This window comes from Dryobates pubescens, chromosome 1 (genome assembly GCF_014839835.1).
Source record: "Dryobates pubescens isolate bDryPub1 chromosome 1, bDryPub1.pri, whole genome shotgun sequence".
Classification (NCBI taxonomy): Eukaryota; Metazoa; Chordata; class Aves; order Piciformes; family Picidae; genus Dryobates; species Dryobates pubescens.
The window spans coordinates 43,959,775-43,981,044 of NC_071612.1; the positions used below are offsets into that span (position 1 = coordinate 43,959,775).

At 45.4% G+C, this 21,270-nt stretch overlaps 1 protein-coding gene across 19 annotated transcripts in view; it reads right to left on the minus strand.

Moving 5' to 3' along the window:
• Window positions 1–5,398: 5,398 nt before the first annotated feature.
• ADGRL3 (adhesion G protein-coupled receptor L3) overlaps window positions 5,399–21,270 on the minus strand; it is a 388,482-nt gene continuing 372,610 nt past the window's right edge. For 7 of the 19 annotated variants that reach the window (XM_054164704.1, XM_054164729.1, XM_054164715.1 and 4 more), the window contains 2 exons: window positions 19,295–19,312; window positions 16,021–17,240 (listed from right to left, as the gene is read on the minus strand). In XM_054164704.1, coding sequence (XP_054020679.1) covers window positions 16,435–17,240; window positions 19,295–19,312 — 824 coding nt within the window. In that variant the 3' untranslated portion in view covers window positions 16,021–16,434. Of the gene's footprint in view, window positions 6,405–16,020; window positions 17,241–19,260; window positions 19,313–21,270 lie in introns of those variants that run through there. The other 12 variants (XM_054164770.1, XM_054164762.1, XM_054164754.1 and 9 more) reach the window with 3 other exon arrangements.

Here is a 21,270-nt window from a genome sequence, read left to right on the forward strand (position 1 = left end):
TTGGGTTGGAAGGGACCTTAAAGATCACCTAGTTCCAAGTCCCACACCATGGCCAGGGACACCTTCCATTAGACCAGGTTGTTCAAAGCCCCCTGTCCAGCCTGGCTTTGAACACCTCCAATGATGGGGCATCCACAACCCTTGCCTGGAGAAGAGGAGGCTCAGGGGAGACCTTATTGCTCTCTACAACTACCTGAAGGGTGGTTGTAGCCAGGAGGGGGTTGGTCTCTTCTCCCAGGCAGCCAGCACCAAAACAAGAGGACACAGTCTCAAGCTGCACCAGGGGAAGTTTAGGCATGAAGCGAGGAGAAAGTTCTTTACTGAGAGAGTTGTTAGCCATTGGAATGTGCTGCCCAGGGAGGTGGCATAGGATGTGGCACTTGGTGCCATGGTTTAGTAGTCATGAGGTCTTGGGTGGTTGGACTTGATCCTTGAGGTCTTTTCCAACCTTGTTGATTCTATGTTGCTTATGTACCTCTGCACCAAGAATAATTCTAAATGGTGCCTAACAAGAAAGTTTTCTCTTCTGTGCCATTGCTTGGGATTCTGGAATTAAGCCTCCTTGGAGTTCACAGCAAAGCTACATCCCTAGCTGTGATGCACAGTGAGCAGATCCTTTCCTCACCTCTTTTGACAAGGTTTTCCTCAGACTGCTTCAGAGGATACAGCCCATGGAATTGAGATTCAGCTTCAATTCATCTAGAACTAGGATTTTTCTTATGGAATTGCAGAATTATGTTGGCTAGAAAAGACCTTTAATATTGTGGAGTCCAACCATTATCTAACTCTAACAAGTCTGGGGTTAAACCATGTCCCTCAGCACCACATCTCAGTGTCTTTAAAACACCTCCAGAGACGGGTATTCATCCACCTCCCTGAGGAGCTTGTTCCAGTCTTTCAGAACCCTTGAAATCAACACATCTTCTAATCTCCAACTGAAACCTCCTTAGTACATCTTGAGACTGTGTCTTCTGGTCCTATCACTTGTTATTAGGAAGAAGAAACCAATCCCCACCTGGGTACAACCTCTTTTCAGGGAGTTGCAGAGAGGCACAAGGTCTCTGCTCAGCCTCTTCTTCTATAGACTAAACCATCTCAGTCCTTTCCAACCCAAACCACTCTGAGAGTCTATGATTTCAGTATTCCAGATAGAGGAATGAGGGCTTATTAATCTGTTACATCTTTCAGGCGTTGATTTTAGTGACATTTCTATAACACCACGATGACAACAATGGACTGATTGATTCATGCCTATGGATTAGCTTGCCTGAGACTTTGATCCTAGGCAGCTTCACCGCGCACTGCAACGTCAGAATTCCTCACTGTATTATTTACGAGGGACTGAACTGGTTGCATCTCAATAGCTGAAGAGATCTTCACTGTTTTATTTATGTATAAATGTTTACTTAATCAGCCACCAATTTTCTTTAGCAGACTTTGTTAGCAAACGGAAATTGTAAAGCCGTAACGTGATTTCTATTTTAAAATTTGTCGGCTTTCACCTACAGCAAAAGCCAAGATTTCCAAAGTCTCTTTTCCTACTGGTAATCAACAAACCCTCCTGTATATTTTTCATGGTAATTGCATCTAGCTGTTGCAGCATTTCATGTGGGAAAAAAATTAACAGAACCCTAGTAGGGGTAGTTTAATTGGTAGTATATCCCAGTCAACACCAATATCATAGAACGGTTTGGGTTGGAAAGGATCTTGAAGATCATCCAGTTCCAACCCCCACCATGGCCATAGGTAGGAACATCTTCCACTAGGCCAGGTTGCTGAAGGCCTCATCCAATCTGGCCTTGAACACCTCCTCGGAGGGGGCATCCACAACCTCCCTGGGCAACCTATTTCAGGTTCTTATCTGCCTCACTGCAAAGAACTTCTTCATTGGTCTAAATCTCCGCTTTTCCACCACAAAGCCATTGCCCTTTGTTCTGTCACTACAAGCCCTTGTAAAGAGGTCCTTCCCCAGCTTTCTTGAAACCCCCCTTCAGGTGCTGGAAGGCTGCTATAAGGTCTCCCCAGAACCTTCTACATCTCCAGGCTGAACAGCCCCAACCCTCTCAGCCTGTCCCCACAGGAGAGGCTCTCCAGCCCTCTGATCATTTTTGTGGTCTCTTCTAGACCTGCTCAAACACTTTTATATCCTTCTTGTGCTGGGGACACCAGAACTGGATGTGGCACTCCAGGTGGTATCTCATGAGAGCAGAATAGAGGAGGAGAATCACTTCACTTGCCCCATTGGTCACACTTCTTTTTGTGCAGCCCAGTAGAAGGTTGCCTTCTGTGCTGCCAATGGACAGCTCAACATGCTGGGTCATGCTGAGTTTTTTTATCAGCTGATACCCACAAGTCCTTCTTCTTGAGCCACTCCTCCCCAAACCCACATTTGTGCTCAGAACTGTCCTGATCCATGTGTAGGACACCTACAGCACACCCTTTACACCTAACAGAGCTACAGGAGTAGTGTGAATGAGTAATTTCGAACAGAAAATTCAAGGGCAGGCCTGTAATGAGCAGGAGTGGGTGAGAAAAATCCAGCACGTTATTAATGTCAGCCAAAGCCAGGTTCCTTTTCATAATGTACACTTTATTAATGCTCTCCATGATAGCTTTTCATATTGGTTCATCACCAGAGTACAGTAATTACAATGTATTAAGAGTCATTCCATGCCTGAGGAGTAAGGAAGTCCAGTTAAGATATGGAAAGCAGGTGACATGTCAATCACTATTGACTCGGGGCTGGATTAAATCAAAACTCTGCCGCAGACAACACAGCAACTGGGTGGGTTTGGTGATGGCACCTCCCAGACCTGCTATTCAGTGAGTATCAGCCTCTTCCTCCTCAGTGGCTCATCTCCACACGTAACCTGTGCACCATCAAAGTGGAGGCAGTGGATGGGATTCATCATTTTTATTAGGACTTGGGGTCAGTCTGGCTCATCTTTACAACCGTCACCATTAGTTACAGGGTGTCAGCCTCTCTGGGGTGGGAGAGAGACATTGAAGGCTGTTAGAAATGTCTCCAAGAATAACTCTTCTAGACATAAAGGCAAAGGTTTAAGGTGCAGGGATGATAGGATTGTCTGGGGAGATAAACTAATAGTGAGGGCTCTGATGAAAAGAAAGTACCCAGCCCTACTCAGAGAATTTCTGCTTTCTTGTGATCTAGTGAAAAAACTAACAGGGAATTTCTGCTTTCCTACAGTCACAGACCCCATTGCATCCCATGCAGCACCCCAGGCCTCCCCAGGGTCAAGCACCCTTAGGTTTAGAATTTAGCACTACGCTTTGGGACTCTAGGAAGCACAAGGATGGTGCTCACATGACTGTGAAAGATCAGGAGCTTTCAAACTTTTTGGAGACATTTGTTTTGCTTAATATGCTGCCTGATTTTTCACAATGTTTCTGGCACAAAAATGGGGTGGGTTGTTCAGATTTTTCGTTATTTTTCTCCCTAGAAATAAAGGCTTCATTGGGGAGGAAACCTGAGCCTCCTCGAGACAATGTTCACCTTGTCTTGGGACACCATGCAAGGCTGGAGAAGTCCTGTGCACTTGGCACTTGCAGTTGTTAGATGTGACTTGTAACAGCAGCTCAACAGAGCTGAATGACAGAGGAGGTATTCAAGTATCCAGGAGGAAAGATTGAGGGAACTGGAGGTATTTAGACCTGAAGAAAAGGAGGCCGAGGAGAGATCTCATTGCTCCCCACAACTCCCTGAAAAGAGGTTGGAGAGGGGTAAGCATAAGTCCTTTCTTCCTACTAACACATAATAAGACAAGAGGAAATGTCCTTAGGCTGCCACAGGGGAGGTTTAGGTTGGGCATTAGAAGAAATTTCTTCACTGAAAGCCATCCACTGGAACTCGGGGAGGTGGTTTACTCCCCATCCTGGAGGTGCTTGAAAGAGGCAGAAATGTGGTGCTGCGGGCCATGGTTTAGCTCCAGTCTTTTCCAACCAAAACAATTCTATGGTGAAAAAACACCCCTGCAGCTCATGACAAGTGAATGACCATTGTGGGTGCCCAAGCTCCTTGGTCCTTTGAGGCAGCTTCCCATTTCTGCTGATTGTCCATTGGCCTTTTCTTGCAAAGCTCCAGGGACTTTGCCCCCCAGTCTCATGCTAAATGTGTGCAATAGTTGGCTTCATGCTATCTGGCTTTGTAAATGGGGAGGTGACACTTCTGCCTTGGCCTTGCTTCTCTGCAAAATGCCAGGCTGAAGAGAGAATATCTAGAGAATGAGGTTCTGGTTGTTTTCAAAAGTATCTTTTTTATTTAAATCTGTTGAGTTTTGTTCTAATTTTAATTTCTAAATCCAGGGGTTTTTCCCTGATTTTCCTCCCCTGCATGAATCCACAGAGTCAGACTCAGAGTAAATAAGGCATAAACAAGCTTAGAAGTGGGAAGGACAGAGGGGAAACTCCAGAACTCCTTTTCTGCTTCCATCAGGTCCCATGCTGGTGCAGCTGGCCCTCAGCAAACACCTGTGCCCCAGTGGGTGCTGGGAGCGTTTGCAGATAGCCACACTTGTGCCACAGCAGGGGGTCAGCAGATGATGACTCAGTGGGGAGCAGAGGCTTGTGAGCTTTTGCTCAGCTAAGGCTGGTTCTTGTTTCCCAAGTGATGTGAATGCTACTCTGCACTCATGCCAATAAAGCTGGACCCAGAGATGTTACTTAGGACTTCTCAAATGTGTTTGGGAATAGGAACAGGTTGGCCAGGGAAGTGGTAGAGGAGTCATCCCTGGAGGTGTTTGAAAAATGTGCTGACAGGGCACCTCAGGACATGGTGTAATAGCCATGGTGATGTTAGGTCAGTGGTTGGACTTGATCTTGGGGGTCTTTTCCAACTGAAACAGTTCTATGCATGAAGGTGAGTACAGCATACACATCAACATCCTCTCTTCTCACATGGGCACAGCTACATTGACATGAGGACCTGTGCTGGCTGCCAGCTTCTTGTGCAGGGCACGGCCTTCCACATACACAAGAGAGAACCATACCTGCAGATGCCTGTTGACATCAACATGGATGTCTATACACATCTCCATTTACCCAGCCAAACAGTTGTCCCAACATCAGCAACAACTTTGTCTGGTTTTTCTTTCCCCCTCCCTCCACCAGCACCCCCCCCCTCCCCCCCCTTTTCTTCCCCCCTCTTTTAATTAATGTGAAAAGCCTCTGGGGAACCACACTGATGTAGTTTGCTGATTTCTGCCCACCCCATCTGCACCAAACTTCCCATGTCTTCTGTGGGCCATAGCTGATTATTTACACCAGCAGAGACCACAGGCCCAGCAAGGAATGAAGGAGAAACATCTGCCAAGTACTCTGTGTGATATGCTCATTGTCCTTCAGGTGCCTCCATTGCCTGTGACACCCCCTCTCCCCCGCCCCGAGCTTCACAGAGTCACAGGATGGTAGGGGTTGGAAGGGGCTTCTGAATATCAAGTCCACCCCACTGCCAGAGCAGGATCACCTAAAGCAGATCACACAGGAACACATCCAGGAGGGTCTTGAATGTCCACTGGACAGATGCCATGCCATATCCCCATCCCTAGCTGAGCTGATTGACAAACGCTATCTACAAGATACTAAGGCTTTTTGTTTTTTTCTTTTTTTTTTTTCTTCAAAAAAAATATCTCTTTTTACACAAGACAATAAAATCTGAGCAGCTTTCCCTGCTTCCAGAAACTTCTGCCCAGCGGAGTCGCTGCTGGATGCATGCGCCAGTCCCTATTTACAAGCCACAGCTTTGCTTGACACCACTCTGCCAGCAAGTTCTGCTTCTGCTGCCGTAAGGACAAAGTCATTGTCCCTCTTTTCCTTCCCTCATTACCTCTCCACGTAGCCAAGTCTGTATTTACAGCAGGGATCTGGATCTGGTGGAATGCCTTTATACAGCCCAGCTTGTGAGAATGGAAAGGGGCTCATGATGGAGTGGACAGCAAAATAGTCTCAGCCATCTTTAAGTGCTTTCAAGTTGCAAAAGCAACATTTGGAGAAGATGAAGTTCATTTCTTATTACAAAGGACATTTTTTTTTCCTGTTCTGCTTATCTTTTTAAAAAATCAAAACAAAAAAGCAACCAGCAATGAAGCAGTGAGGTCACTTCCCAGGGTGCTGCCATGCATGGGGCAGCAGCAATCTCAGCCAGGCTCTTTTCTCCTTGGGGAGGTGAGGGTTTGCTGAGGGTTTTTCTTGAGGCTAGGTTCTCTGGCCTCTCCTGTTGCATTATCCCATGTGAGGGATGGGGTAAACAGAGGCACAGAAGAGCTGAGGTGGTTCACTGGTGTGGGCTCGCTGGGTCAGACTGGTCAGGTGCCCTGGGTGTTAAATGACGCTGTCTTCCATGGTGACTCTCCTGAAGACCGGCTCCTGCTTGGGTGTCCTTCCACTTTCTGTAGAGAACAAGGGGAGAGCAGATAAAGCACCAGGGTGGGACCTCACATCAGGACCACTGTTTCCACCCTCAAATAAAACATGGGATGCTGGGCTTGCCTTGAAAGCAAGGGCTTGCTCAGAACAGGGGAATGTATTTATGGGCCAGCATCTCATCGGGACCTTCTCCCACCCTTTCTGGCTGAAGTACAGATTTGCCTGGCTTTCTTCCTCCAGGAGCCAGTTCTTTGTTAAATGGTGTGAGGGGTGGGAGTATCAGGCACTGCTACCCACAAAAGTGACACTTTTCTCCTCTAGGTAAATCCAGCTCAAGCAAGGAAAGCTAAAATGCATCCAGCAGGGTCTACCAGCCCAGTCAGGCTTGTTTGAGTAAACAGCGTTTTTAAATAGAATCAGAGAATTGTTTTGGTTGGAAGAGGCCTCTAAGATCATCAGCTTCAATTATCAAACTAAGATCATCATGGCCATTAAACCATCTCCCAAAGTGCTGTGTCCCCATCTTTCTTGAACACCACCAGAGATGGTGACACCATCACCAGCCTACGCAGCCTGTTCCAATACCTTGAATGCTCTTGCAGGAAAGATATTTTTTATACTACTCAACCTAATCCTCCCCTGACACAGTTTCAGGCCATTTCTTCTATCAGCTGATAGTAGGGAGAAGAGACCAACACCCACCACACTCCAACATCCTTTCAGGAAGTTGTAGAGAGCAATGAGCCTCCTCCAGGCTAAACAATGTCAGTTCCCTCAGCCCCTTCACCAGCTTTGTCGCCTTCCTCCAGGACCTCAGTGTCTTTCTTGTAGTGATGCACCCAGAGGTGTGGCCTCTCCAGTGCCAAGCACAGGGCCACAATCACTTCCTTACTTTCACTGGTCACGCTATCCCTGGTACAGGCCAGGATGCTGTTGGCCTGCTTGACTACTTGAGCACATTGCCGGCTCACGTTTGTGTTTTGTGGTCATGTTCCCCCCAGTCACGCCAATAACCAGTTGGTTCTAAATGACTTCAGAGTAAATGGATCTGTTACTATCAGACATTATCTGAAAGACACTTCACATCCTGAGTGCTCTGCTTTACAACTGCCTCAAAAAATCGCTGCAGTCCCAGGGAGGAAGAGGTCTCCTTTGACATGTGCAGGCTGGGAAAAGGCAACCTTGTTGAGTTCAGGGTGAACACATGCAGGCTGTCACAGAAATAATATTTCAGGGACAGGTTAAGACAAGCGAAATGCCTTCAAGGATTAAGAGTTGTCCTGCAGCCATTTTCCTACAATCAGAAAAATCACAGACTCACTAAGGTTGGGGGAGACATCTAAGATCATGGAGTCCAGCCATCAACCCAACACCGCCGTGGTCATTAAACCATGTCCCAAAATGCCATGTCCATACAGTTTTTAAATACCTCCAGGGATGGTGACTCCACCACCACCCTGGGCAGCCTCTTCCAATGCCTGACCACTCTTGCAGTTATGAAATTTTCCCTAATATCCAACCTAAACCTCATCTGGGTCTTTTCACTTCACCTCCCACCCACATGAGCACCAGCAAATCTGAGTTGCTCTACAGTTCAGCATAGAAAATATTGCAGTGAAAGTACAATGGGTAAGGCTGGCAACTTTTGGGTCATTTACCAGGTTAGCTGTTTAGCCTGGTCGTTTGGGTTTTGGTGTGTTGTTTGTTTTCTTCTGAAAAGGATTTTTCATCCTTTCCTTATTGTGGGTTGTTGTTTTTTTCCCCCTTCTTTTTTTCTGTATTTCCTCCCCAGGCAGTGGGATGCATTTTTAACCTCTTGTTTCCACCACTCCTGTCTTGGCAGGCCAATCTGAACCTCCCCTGATACAACCTAAAGCCATTTCCTCTCCTTCTATCATTTGGTACTTGGGAGAAAAGATGAACCCCTTCCTGGCTCCAAGCTCCTTTCAGGGAGTTGTAGAGAGCCAGAAGGTCTCTTCTCAGCCTCATTTTTTTTCTCCAGACTAAACAACCCCAGTTCCCTCAGCACCTTGACAATTTCTAGAAGCTGCCTTTGGCACATTTCAGCCAAAGGCTTTGGCCTTGCCAGCAGTGAAGGTCTTTTCCTTTCATTTCCCTCTCCCAAAGTCCATTTTCTCATCCTGCTTTGAAGCTCTTGTGCAACAACACACTGAGATACCCAGGGTAGGGCGCTGATGCTTCAAGTGGCATAACCAGAAACCCTCCACCCTATTCACTGACCACTTGGGTTTCGATGTCCATTCTCCACCCCCCCCCCCCCCCCCCAAATGTTTATCCATGGATGTCAGCATGCACACATGCTTGCTGAAGTCTTTGCTGCTGGAGGGACACAAGGGCTGCAGGGCTCAAGTCTGAACTGAGATTTCCCACCACAGGGACCCAAATGAAACTGTGCATGAGATGCCTCAGAGGGAACTGGGAGAAGAGAGTCTCAAAACAGTTTTATTATAGTCATAATTTACCCAGTGAGCTTCCTGCTGCTGGAAATAACCTTTCCAAAGTTAGAAGATGTCGTTGATCGTAAGTGGCGTTTGGAGATATTGGGTCATTGGTACAAATATTCCCATGCACACCAGCTGAGGAGGCTGTGTAGTAGCCATAGAATCACAGAATTTCTTTGGTTGCAAATGACCTCTAAGATCATTGAGTCCAACTGTCACCCTAACACCACCATGACCCTTATACCATGTCCCAGAGTGCTATGGCCACAACCCTCTTGAACACCTCCAGAGGTGATGACTCCAAAACCTCCCTGGGCAGCCTGCTCCTATGCCTTACATACCCTTGCAGGAAAGAAATTTTTATTAATATTCAACTTAAGCCTCTCCTGGCACAATTCCAGGCCATTTCCTTGCATTCTGTCACCTGATACTAGGGAGAGGAGACCAACACCCAGATCATTCCAATCTCCTTTCAGGCAGTTGTGGAGAGCAATGAGGTCTCCCCTTAGCCTCCTCTTCCCCAGATTAAACACCCCCCATTTCCCTCAGTGGCTCCTAACTACACCTCTACTCCAGGCCCTTCACCAGCTTTGTTACCCTTCTCTGGACAGCTCCAGCACATCAACATCTTTCTTGTCTTCTGAAACTGATCCCAGTATACAAGGTGCAGCTTGTGCCTTCTATGTTCTTAGCTGAGGTTCTAAGCAGACACTTCCAAAATATCAAGCATTTGCTTTCAGTATCTAATAAGTGTTCCATATGCGCTTTTGGTTTTATTTTTGTTTGGCTTTGTTTTTAATTTATTGAGGTTTTGGCTTGGGTTTTGACATGTCTTCAGCATATTTAAGGGTTAGAAACATTTTTTAAAAAGGCAATATATAGAGGGTGAAGAAATAAATAAGACAGCAAATAGGATGATCCTTTTTTCTTGTTGGCATTTTGCTGGAGAAGACCATCATCATCTGTCTGGCATATCAAACACAATAAACAACAAGCACCTGTAAAAAGCTCTTATGATGTGGAAAAAAGGGAAGATTTCCAACTCATCCTGGTTGGTCTTATATTTCATCTTTATAAAGATCATCCCTCCTGAACTGGGATGATTTATGATCTGCAGCAGAACCCATGCGTCTCTAGGGATGGCCAAAGCTCTTGGAACAGCAAAATTGGCCCTACACCAGCTGCCTGAGCTGAACCAAATTGACTTGATGCAGAATGGGGATAGCTTCTGTCTTCCTGCTGTTAGCCTTTTGGGTGCTTCCACCAAGCCCTGCTACTAATGTCCCTGCTGAAGACAGACACTACTGCTGCCTTCCCTGGCTGCACTAATCACCTATTTGATCTGGCTTGAGCTCTAGGCTGCAGGGTGTTCTCCATGCCATTACTGGAGAGCCTGCAACACTGTGACATTTCTGTAATGGACATGACTATTTAAACCTTAAAATATTCATTAAATAAAATTTGCATAGAGCCTAGCTGAGTGCAGCAGGTACCTAAAAATAAAGTCCTTTTCCTTCTAAAATAAGGAGGAGAGATCAGGGTGCGACAAATGACCAAGTTCTTAGGTTTCCCTGAGATAGCTTTTTAATAAGATATGCTATCTTTTCATTTCTGTTGTCCAGGCAAGTCATTGGGCTATTGTATTCTTTATAAACTTGTAAGATCAAGAGCAAATTGGGGTGTGTGAATGGTCACTTAGACACAAAAGAGGTAAGGGAGATGCAGGTAATAGGGACACACACACAGACAGCTCAGCACCTCCCACTGCCACCACCATTTTCCTTGGCCCTCTTGAATCATCTCACTGAGGGCATAGTGGAAGGAAAACGGTTGGTTAATAGGCACAGATTTCAGGGAATTAAATGTGGTCAGCAGGTAGTAAGGAGCAGCATCATGATAAGTGGCGTTGCCTACACAGTGCCTCCAAGCTGTGACGAATACCTCCTCAGCCCGGCAACACTCCAGCCTACACAGTCTTTCTTGGCAGGTCTTTCCCTTGTGTCTCTCCTTCACATGTTACAGGGAGGTATTTCCTGTCTCTTACAGCTCTTGTAGAAAATGGGCAGGCATTGCCTGTTGGAGCCAAAGTGTCCTTAAGAAGTAGAAAACAGCATCAGCTCATGAGAGACTCGTAGAATCATTTCAGTTGGAAAAGACCTTTAAGGTTGTTGACCATTCCCTAACTCTACAAAGGCTGGTGCTAAACCATGCCCATCTGCATCATATCTTTGCTTCTTTGGAACACCTCCAGGCATGGGGATTCAACCACCTCAGTGAAGAAGTTTCTACATGTCTGACCTAAAGCTCTCCTGGTGCAGTTTCAGGCCATTTCCTCTCATTCTAGCACTTCCTACTAGGGAGAAAAGACCAACATCCACCCAATAACAACATCATTTCAGGGAGCTATAGAGACCAATGAGGTCTCCCTTCACCCTCCTCTTCTCCAGAACCCCAGTTCCTCCTCACCAGACCTGTTCTTCAGACCCTTCATCTTTTCTGGAGATTCACATCAATGTTTTTTTTCTTCTAGGGGATTTCCCCTCTTATGAAGGTAGTCTGCAATGGGTTTACATAGGAAATCCCATTATTCTGTGAAAATTAGGAGTAAGAGAAAAATAAGGGATTCACAACTTGTAAAGCGTCCCAAGATGATTTCTTGGAAAAAACAAGGCAGAGAGCCTCATGCTTCTCCATTCTCCTTTTCTTTCCTGCACACAAGGCTTTCCTAAATAATATCTCAAGCAAGGGGTCAACATTGACAATCCTCACTCCAAACATGCATGGCAACTCACACCTCCCAAAGGCAGTCCCATGTTTCAGAAAAGGAGGTCTATGTGTCAGGGTGATGTTTTCTTTGGACCAAGCACTGCTTGTTTGCCCCTGTTCTGTCTGGTTTTAATGGCAAAAAGGGGAAAAAGAAAAAAGGATGCCTATTGCAGTTGAATGATGAAGCTTTAATCTTCTCCCTGCAAGGCAAATCTGGTTTTGGTTTGTTGTAAGGATTTTTCGTTGTTGTTGTTGTTAAACAAAGCTCTACAAAATCAGATCCTTCCACTACAGGGCTGATTCTCTCTTTCAACCCAGCTTGCAGTTTGCCAACATAGGTATGGATTTAATAACATCATCTCTTCATCAAGCTGGTTTCTCACAGCTCTGCCTTGGCTCAGCATTAAGAAATGCGTTAGAAGTTGTGCAGCTCTCCCTCCTACCCCAGAGTCATTTTGGACTTCACACTGACTTCAAGTCTGCATGCTGCAGTCTGCACAGGAGGCATCACTCCGCTGCCAGTTGCCTAAGAATTGTTGCTACTGAGCCATTGATCAACAAGCAGAAACCTTCACAATGCCCAAGCAACTTAGCAGCAAGCAGAAACCTTCACCATGGCAAAGCAACTTATCAATGAGCAGAAACTTTCAACAGGCCCCTAATCAACCATCTGCTACAACAAAAGACTGTTTTCAAGAAGAAAAAATGACCAAAATAAGCCACAACCCCAACTAAATTAGTCTTAAGCCATTTATGTCTTAATGTAATTAATAATATCTATTTCCCCTCTGTTTCGTGATTCAGCTGCTTACAAAGCTATAAGAAGCACCACCAGAGAATCCTGTGGTGCCAGAATAGCCTGGGGACAGAAATTATCAGCTTGAAAATAAACAGTGTGGTTTTTGCCATCAAAGTGCTAATAGGTGTGGTAGGCTGACAGAGAGACAGGATGGAGAAGAGGGGGAGAACAGTCTGGCTGTTAATAAACCCCAAGTACACAGAAAGGCTGGGGAAGACCAACCCTTTGGAGGAAAAGATTTTTCAGCAGGAAGCAATCATCCCATAACAAATCTGCCACTGGTTTGCTCTTGCATAGCTTCAGGCACACTGGACAATGCTGTGTGGATCTCTTGCCTCCCATTTTATCAGGACCATACTTGCTACGGTGGATTTCACCCTCTGTATCAAACCTGCCATATCCCTGGAAGATTATTTTGTTGGGGTCTGATACACTGATGGAGGGTTTTAGTTCCTCCAAAATAAGAAGTACTTCAAGTATTGCAAGCCTCAGCTGCTTCCATTAGCTACTTCATGGATTGGTATGACTATATGGATCTGGACCACTTGCTTTGTCTGCATGCTTTGCATGCTTTGTCTACCAGGCACTGCCCAGCTTCATTGCTGCTGGTATGGAAGATAAAATGGAACAAGGGGGCAGCAGCAAGAGCAACAGCAAGAGCCATCTGTCCAGAGGCTATTTTGCTATGAAGCTAAGTGATTCCCAGTCTTCTAATGGGAAACACTCACTTGCTGAAACCTAGACCCAGAAAGAAGCAGGTCAGAAATGATGTTTCCTCCTCAAGATGTTTTGGCCTGTGTGCCTAGCTGCAGGGAGGACCCAGACAATTCACTCATGTAGGCCATGATTACCACCAAACAGCACTATCCCCTGGTTCTTTGCCCACCAAGCAGCATTGTCCCATGTGAGTACAACCCTGGGATGGACCAGAGCAGCTCCTCTGCTGCCTTTATGCTCCAGCTCCAGGAATATCATCTCTAGCATAGGAATCAGCTGCCTGCTCCAAAGCTTTTGCTTTTACTCAGCTTGATGAGAGTTGACTGGAGGCAGCTTGGATGGAGGCACAACCAGACTCCAAAGCTCAAGGAATGAGAGGAGTTTGTGGGAAGCCATGTAGCAAAAACCCAGTACTGAGTGTGTCCAGAGGTGGTCATTTGCACTGCCAAACTTTCCAGCCTCTTGTATGAGTTTTTAAATTGCTCCCAAGGGTTTTGAAGGCAGAGGCTGGAGAAGAGCGTTAAAGCACCAGTGGGATGTTGGCAGTGGTGGGACGGGAAGGGCAGCGTGGCTGAGGACGGTGATGGCACTTTGTGTACGCCGGGAGCAAGAAAATAAAGACACAGCAAACAACGCTAGAGGAGGCCTAACGGGGACTTGCTTTACTCTTTGACATGCTACCAGTAGTTTTAATCTCAGAAGAACCAAAAGTCAGAAAAAAGTTTAAAATAATTAAAAAGCAAACCCCCAAACCAACTCAACATTACAATGATTAAAAGCTGTGACACATGAAAATACTCTACTCAAATCATCCCTTTGTTGTCGGCTGGGTTATACAGTAGGCACAAAACCGACCTAGAATCACCTGCAGCAAGTGGTGCCTGGTGTTGTCCTTACCCCCTAGCCTGATATTTCTAATTAGTTGTGCTTACATTCTTCAGCTTAGGCCTCCTTTCTTTGGCATTGCTCACCCATGCCTTAAAGGAGTGGAGACTCGTACTGAAGAGAGTAAGGGAGAGAGGAACAACGACCAAAGAAAACAATTGAAAATCAACAAAAAAAAAAGAGAAAAGATGAAAAGGAGAGATTAATTGTACAATACATACATACAGTATCTTCTAAATTGTGATCAGTTGTTTATTGGTTGGCAAACAAGCTTCACTTTTACAACAAATATTAGTAATGAGGTCATTCAACTGTTGAGACCGTACAAAATGGATCATAAATTAAAAAAAAAAACAAAAAACAAGAAAAAAGGGAAAAAAAAAAAGGCAAGGAAATAAAAAGAAAAGATAAAAGGAAAAATAGGAGAAGAATTCATATTCCGTGCTGCTAATTTACCTCCAGAAAGCCTATGTCACTTAAGAATCCTGTCAAATAAATACATTTCCTGTTAGGAAAAATAACGAACAGAAGATTTGTTGGTGGTTGGTTGGGGTTGTATTTGTTTGGTTGGTTTTGTTTGGCTTTTATTTTTTTAATCACTGCAAAGTACTTTTTCGGCTCCCTACACACCAATCTGTTTTCTTCTTAACCACTGCACTGCTAGTGCCTAATCTGGGGACCAGATGGAGCCATGAAGGCCCTTTGCTCCTCCAGGGAAATGACCTCCTCCTGTAGAAGCCCTGCTAACAACCATAAACCCCCCCTACACACACACTTATTCAGCTCCTGGATGCAACCCAGTGGCCACAGATGCTCTACAGGACTCTCACCACCATCGGTTGTGCACTGCCAACGGGGAAGTTTTGCCCTGCTCTAGTCTGCCAAAAGCTCTGCCAGCAAGATGCTGGCTGGAGAGAAGTTGTACGGCGAGGAAATACAAAAGAAAAAAAGGAGGAAAGAAAAAAGAAGGCTGCAAAGAAACAATGATGGTGCTACGAAAAATGGCCCTCAGGAAGGGATGGGTGGGGGGGTTGGCCTTTGGGATTTAGGGTTGGGGGTTTTTTTTTGCCTTTTTGTTGGGTTTTTTTTGGCCCAGTGAGATTTTTTTTTTTTGTTTTGTACTGAAATGGGGATGGGGATGCAAGAGATGGAATGGGGGAGAGGGGAGGGCAGTGGCAGAGGTAAAATAAAATAGCCAAAAGAAAAAAAAGAAAAAGGAGGAGTTATGAAAAAGAAACACAAAGCAAACCAAACCTTGCTCCTACTGGTAGACAAACTTACAAGACCAGCACAACAGAAAAAAAGTTCTCTTTTTCTTTTTTTGTTTTTTTTTGATGGTGTTTTCTCTTTTTTTTTTTCTCTCTTTTTTTTTTTCCTTTTTCTTTTTTTTTTTCTTTTTTTTTTAAGTTTTTTTTTTTTGTTGCTGTTGTTTTTTCCACTACATTAACAGGGACGCAAGTTCTGGAGGAACAGAAAGCAGACTATATGTGCAATGCTAGTATCTGTACATTACATAGAAACTGTTCACTTCTCCTCTTTTTGTTGCTGCTGCTGTTTTCTGCCATGAGTTTTGCCCATCCGCTACCACAGCGAAACGTAACAGATGCCTTTAGCACACAACTCTCGGATTCCCTTCCACCTCATTACGTTTTTGCTTTTGTTTTGTTTTGTTGGTTTTTTGTTTTTTTTTTTGGTTTGGTTTGGTTTTTGTTTGCTCCCACAGCAAAAGGGCACTGCACTGGAAACCAAGTTGGGAGTGACCAAAACCCATGACGTGATCTGGATTGGTAAGAAAGAGTTTTTGCTAGCTTGTTTTTGCTTTATTTATTTGTTTGTGTTTTTTTAATTGTTTTTCCTTTTCTTTTCTTATTTTTTTGTGCAACGCTCCCACCTAGATGAGCTACTAGTTTCAAATGCACATTTTTGGCCTTTTATTTCTTTTCTTTGCTTTTGCCTTTTATTTATTTTTTTTTTAATTTTTATTAGTATTTTAAAATTTTTTTTAATATATTTTTGTTTGTTTGTTTATTTTTCCCTCTTAAATCAGGTCCTCGGTATTAAGAGCAACAGAGCATCAAGGACTTGTTTAAAGAAACACGGCATAACTTGAGAAGGCCACAAAGTGTGCCATTATCTATCTCTTTCATTAACATAATGAAGTCTGTCTTGAGGGAAGAAGGATGAGGGGGAAAGAAGGGGGAAAAGGAAGGGGGGGGTTGGGTGGGCAGCAGTTACTGTCCTCTCCGGGCCGGCCTAAAAATTCCAGTAAAAAAAGTCCAAGAGTTTCCTTTTTGAACAGCATGAAGATTTAGGAGTACACACAATATTACCACTGTTTGGATTAACTCAGAACAGTAAACCGAGCGTTATGGAGGGGCTTTTTGTTGTCTCTTTGCTTATTTTTCTGTTTTTTTGCTGACTCTTCTATAGACTAGTGACCAAGTGAGCAGGTCCTTTTGCATTGCCGTCCGGGGGGGTTCCCTCTTTGTTTGGCGGGACTATAAACCCGTCGCTGCTGCCTCGGCCTAGCTGGTAGTAAGTGTGTAGCTGATGGATGTGGTTCCTGGAGCCAAGGTTGGGCATGCTTTTGTAGTAAACGTCATCGGCGTCGCCACTGCTGCTTTTGGCTGGCGGGGGATCGGTCTGGGTGCTGGCGGTGACGCTTTCCGCCAGGGGCATGCCGGCCAGCGCGGGCATACTGGTGTAGAGAGAATCCCTGTTGGGCGACTGGAGGTCGTCCGTGTGCTCGTTGGTCAGCAAGGGGAAAAAGCTCTCGCTGTTGTCTTGCGGGATGCGCCGCCGGCTGTAGAGGTGAGGCTGGTGGTTGTCTGCCGAGTACACCCTGGGAGGCAGCAGCGGGGCGTCCGACTCCTCGTGTATGAGCTCCAGGCCCAGGCTTTCCTCGTGGGTGAAGGAGGTGGCGTCGTCCAGCACGATGGCGTCATCCTCGCTCCCGCCGCCCACGCTGTTGACGAGTTTGTTCATCAGGTTGCGGCTCTGCTCGCTGGAGCGCTCGTGGTTGTTCAGGTAGGAAGGGATGTAGTTGGAGGTGAGTTCCTTCAGGATCTTCTTCTCGAGGGCGTTCTCGGTGTGGTTGTAGCCGCGGTCAAGGATTTGCACGCAGTTGCTGAGGTACTCGCCGCTGGCGATGCTGTAACTGTTGCCGTGATTACCATTCAGTGGTAGAGTATCCGTGACACTTGTATCCCTGGCATTGTTCAGAAGCCCCTCTGAAAAACATCACACAAGAGAGGGTGACTTGTACAAACAGGACATTCACGTGGGATGTGCACACTCAAAACCCCTTCCTAGGCTGCTGTGGCTGCTGGTGCTCAGCAGCGAGGAGGGCGTCGCGGCTAAAATAATAGGGTGCAGGCTGCAGCTAACTGGGTTAAGGTCTTCCCGACACAAAAGTGGAAAGCACCATCAAGCATGTGACCTGAGGTGGCAGTAGCTGGTGGGAAGGAATGGCCTCTCCTGGCTGGTACCTCCTACAGCTTTGCTCTACCTATTCCAAAGGGGCTGAGGAATAGGTGACTCTGGGCTGGTCCCAGTTGCCCCAGCTCCAGGCACTCTGGGGCTGAGGAAGAAGTATTTGCAGTGCAGGTTAGGCATTACCCAAACTTTGTTTGGGTGTGTGTGCTACCTAGAGAAAAATAAAAAACAAAAAAAGAAAAAGAAACAGGAATTCTCTCTCTCCTTCAGCTGGGCAGGCTGCTGGGGAAAGACATCAGGCAGCAGTGGGGGGGATTTGGGACTAGCAAGTTGGAAGCCCAAAGTGCTTCTTGGCCCAGGCTCTTTTTGGAACAAGACTAAATGCCCTGCCTCTCATGGCACAGAGGGCACAGCTGAAATTCCTTACTCCACACTGGCCAGGTGGGGATTTTCTAATGCAGTGACATCAGAGGTGGCTGCTGTGGGGTCTTGTGAAGTCTTTAAAACAAGTTCCCACTTTACTTGCAAAGTTAGAGCAAGAGATTCAGTAGAAAGTACAGCCATGCCATCCTCACCACAGTGTGGTGGGCTCAGAGGAACCTGAGAGGAGTAATGGGGTCTTGAGGTGCCCCCCAGGTAACTGCCTATAGCATTTTTGTAGGTGTCTCAACACTATAAATGTGAGGCTGGAGCATGGTCTTTCCCAAGATCCTATGGGAGATATTGGGGAAGTGCTTTGAGAGCAACACAGCAGGAGCAGCAAGGGAAAGAAAATCAGGCCCAGCAGTTAAGCCACCATGGTTTATCTTTGGGGATTACTGGCCTCCTCAGGAGGAGTACAGGCATAGGGATGCATGAAATAACAAATCAGCTTCTCAGCTAAGGGCTTCGGGCCTGGACAAAAACTGGCAAACAACTTCCAGCAAGCCACCGTGGATTAGAGGAGCCGTTAGCTGACAATTTCAGATGAAGAGTTGCTCATACCATGCTTGGTACCATGGCAAGTGTACCTTTTGAAAATACAGGATTCAGTCTCTATCTGTGATGGACTAATTGCTGCATGTTTAAGGGCTGGAAAGTTTTACTGAAGGTTTTCTGTTTGCTTTTGAGTGAAACGTCCTGAATGTTTTGGTGAGCTTTGACAGTTCTGAAGCTTAGAGGGTCTTGCTGTATCCCAGGTTTCCCAACAAATAAGGGAACATTGCAAAAAAGATCAGCTAGCCATCACAGACACAGAGCAAAGCCATTGATTTTCACGGTGGAAGATCTCCATCTGAGTCACGATGCTTAGGGAGAAATGGAAAGTGAGCATTTTGGAGAGAGGACCATATGTGATGGGTGACAGGTACAACAGCATCTGCCTGATGGTGGTGCTGAGTAATGTATGCATTGCGGTGCTGAGCACCGTGCTTCTGCTGCCAATGCATAGATCTGGGGGTTTGGTGGAGAAAGAAAATGGAGGCATCGCAGGTGAGAACAGAGCAGGGGCTGCAATGAATCACGCCATGAGCGCGCAAATAAAAGTGTGAAGTTTAACAACAAAAAGGTAAATAAAATCATACACGCAGTCACATGAGAAACGAGGCTGTGTTAAACAACACCACAAAAGCAAGAAATAAACAAAGAAAGCATCATCTGGTCTCATCTCTCTATATATATGCACAGGTACATATATATATATACACACACACATACGCACATCTATATACACATGTATAGTCAGATCATTTGGATTGCAAAACTGTGAGATGAATTTCCTTTATTAACTACATCGTCTATGTGTGATGCAATAAAAGTGAACTAAAAAAAAATTACATTTGATATGCAATGTTTAGCTTTACTCCCATACTTGTCTCTCTGTAGGGCTCTAAACGACAGCATGAAGAAAAGGAAAGAAAAAACAACAAGTAAGCTTACAGCGACAGTAGGAGAAACATGAGTCAAAAGCAAGTTGATGATATGCAGAAAAAAAGAGAAATAAATTCCACTGCCCAGAATACAGGAATTTGTTACATGGTTTATTTCAGGTTAAGGAAAAAAAAAATAAAGAAGAAATTATTGACATTTTAGACAGGAAAAAAATTCTTTTACACGCAATATATTCAAGAGGCTACATTTTTATTAGGAAAAAAAAAATAATCACATTTAAAATGGTTTTGTTTTGGGTTTGTTTGTGTTTTGTTTTGGTTTTTTGTTTGTTTATTTCCAACGCCGTTATCAAACAGTCAGCGTGCAACACAAACCAAGGAGGGAACGCCTGGAAATTTAAGTGAAGTTTAAAGCTGGTCATGCTTGAAAAGACAGGCACTGTCAGTGTCACTTCCAAAGTCTTAAAATGAAGGTCTTGGCTCACTGTTTGTTATAATCACCCCTGGCAGTCGAAACCAAAATCCATTTCCTTGCTAAAAATGCTTTGCCGTCCGTCCTTTGCCACAGAGTGCTTTGTAAGAGTATGACTTTGCTCATCGCGGGGCTGCTGGCCTTCTACAAACTCCGGGCAGCCTGCTCTTTTGGGCTTTTTTTTTAACCAAACACATGGCAGACCACATGGGTTTTGCAAAAAAAAAGCCAAACAACCCAGCAAACCAGGGAAGAGGAACGATAGTTCAGATAATGGCATCGCTAAATGGAACTATTGAGGAGGAAGGGTTAAAAGAAGAGCCAGAGATGAAGAGCCAGTGATAAACTCTCAGCTTCCTGCTTTGCAATGGTCTGTGGCAGGCTGTGGGTTAACCAGAGCTTGTTAATGGGATTGCCACCTTCTCTTAAAATGAGCTCTGACGAAAGCAGTTAGGCCACTTCAAGAAACTCCTGGGTCTGAGAGACCAAACCAGAATCTGTCTGTCATCTGCCAACGGCAGTGAGCGCTCAGCATGTGCTGCGGGGTGCCAGACCCCTCACCGACCATCTCTCCTTCCTCTACACTCTGTGTCCCATCAAGGAATTGCTTTCACCGCCAGGAAAAGGGATTTTGGTCCTTTGTGGTCTGATTTCCTGACTCTTTCCAAGGACTGGTTTTTTTTTTTTTTGCTTTTTTTTTAAGGGTTCCTGGCCCCTGACGAGTCTCCACCACAGACAGGGCAGCTTCATCTTGAGCAGAGAGGGCATTTTAAAACTTGGAACTGGTAAGGGGGGAAGAAAGGGGTGGATTAGATCAGGTCCCAAGTTTCTTACAGCATCCTGTCTGTCACTGGCCAGTATCAGAAGAGGTAGATGAATATGTGAAAAAAATCATAGCCTTAGTGATGTAGAATGAGTTAGTTGGATGATGTTAGCTAGCCATATCCTCACCACACGCCAGTGTCAGCCAAGGCACACCCAGAGATGGTTACAGTGTCTACTTTTACAATGCACAGTGGTCAGCGCTTCAGTGTTGTCTGCTGGGGCAGCATCCTTAAGTCCTGGGATAGTAACAATTGCAACAGCTATTCCAGTTGTGTGGTCATTAGTTAACTTACGGCCTCCTGACAAGAGCGGGTTGGGTTCTGCTCCCTCTGAAGTCAATGGCAAAGCTCCAGGGGCTTTAATGAAATCTTTACTGGTCCCACTCCAGGTCTTCATCTCCCAGGGATGAAGCTGGAGTAGGTTTTTCTATTATCCATCTGGCCGTGTGGCACTGAATAGCATTTTCAAATCAATTAACACTGGGGGGTTTGTGGAATAGAATGCTGTTAGCTCAGGTAAAACCATACCAGAATCTAACCTTCAAAAATCAGAGGAACACAAGATGATTAAAATGCACATTACACCTTTTTTGTCACATTTTTTTGCCCAAATCACCTAGGTCCAGTTGATGCCTCCAGACCTGAACATCAATCATGGAAC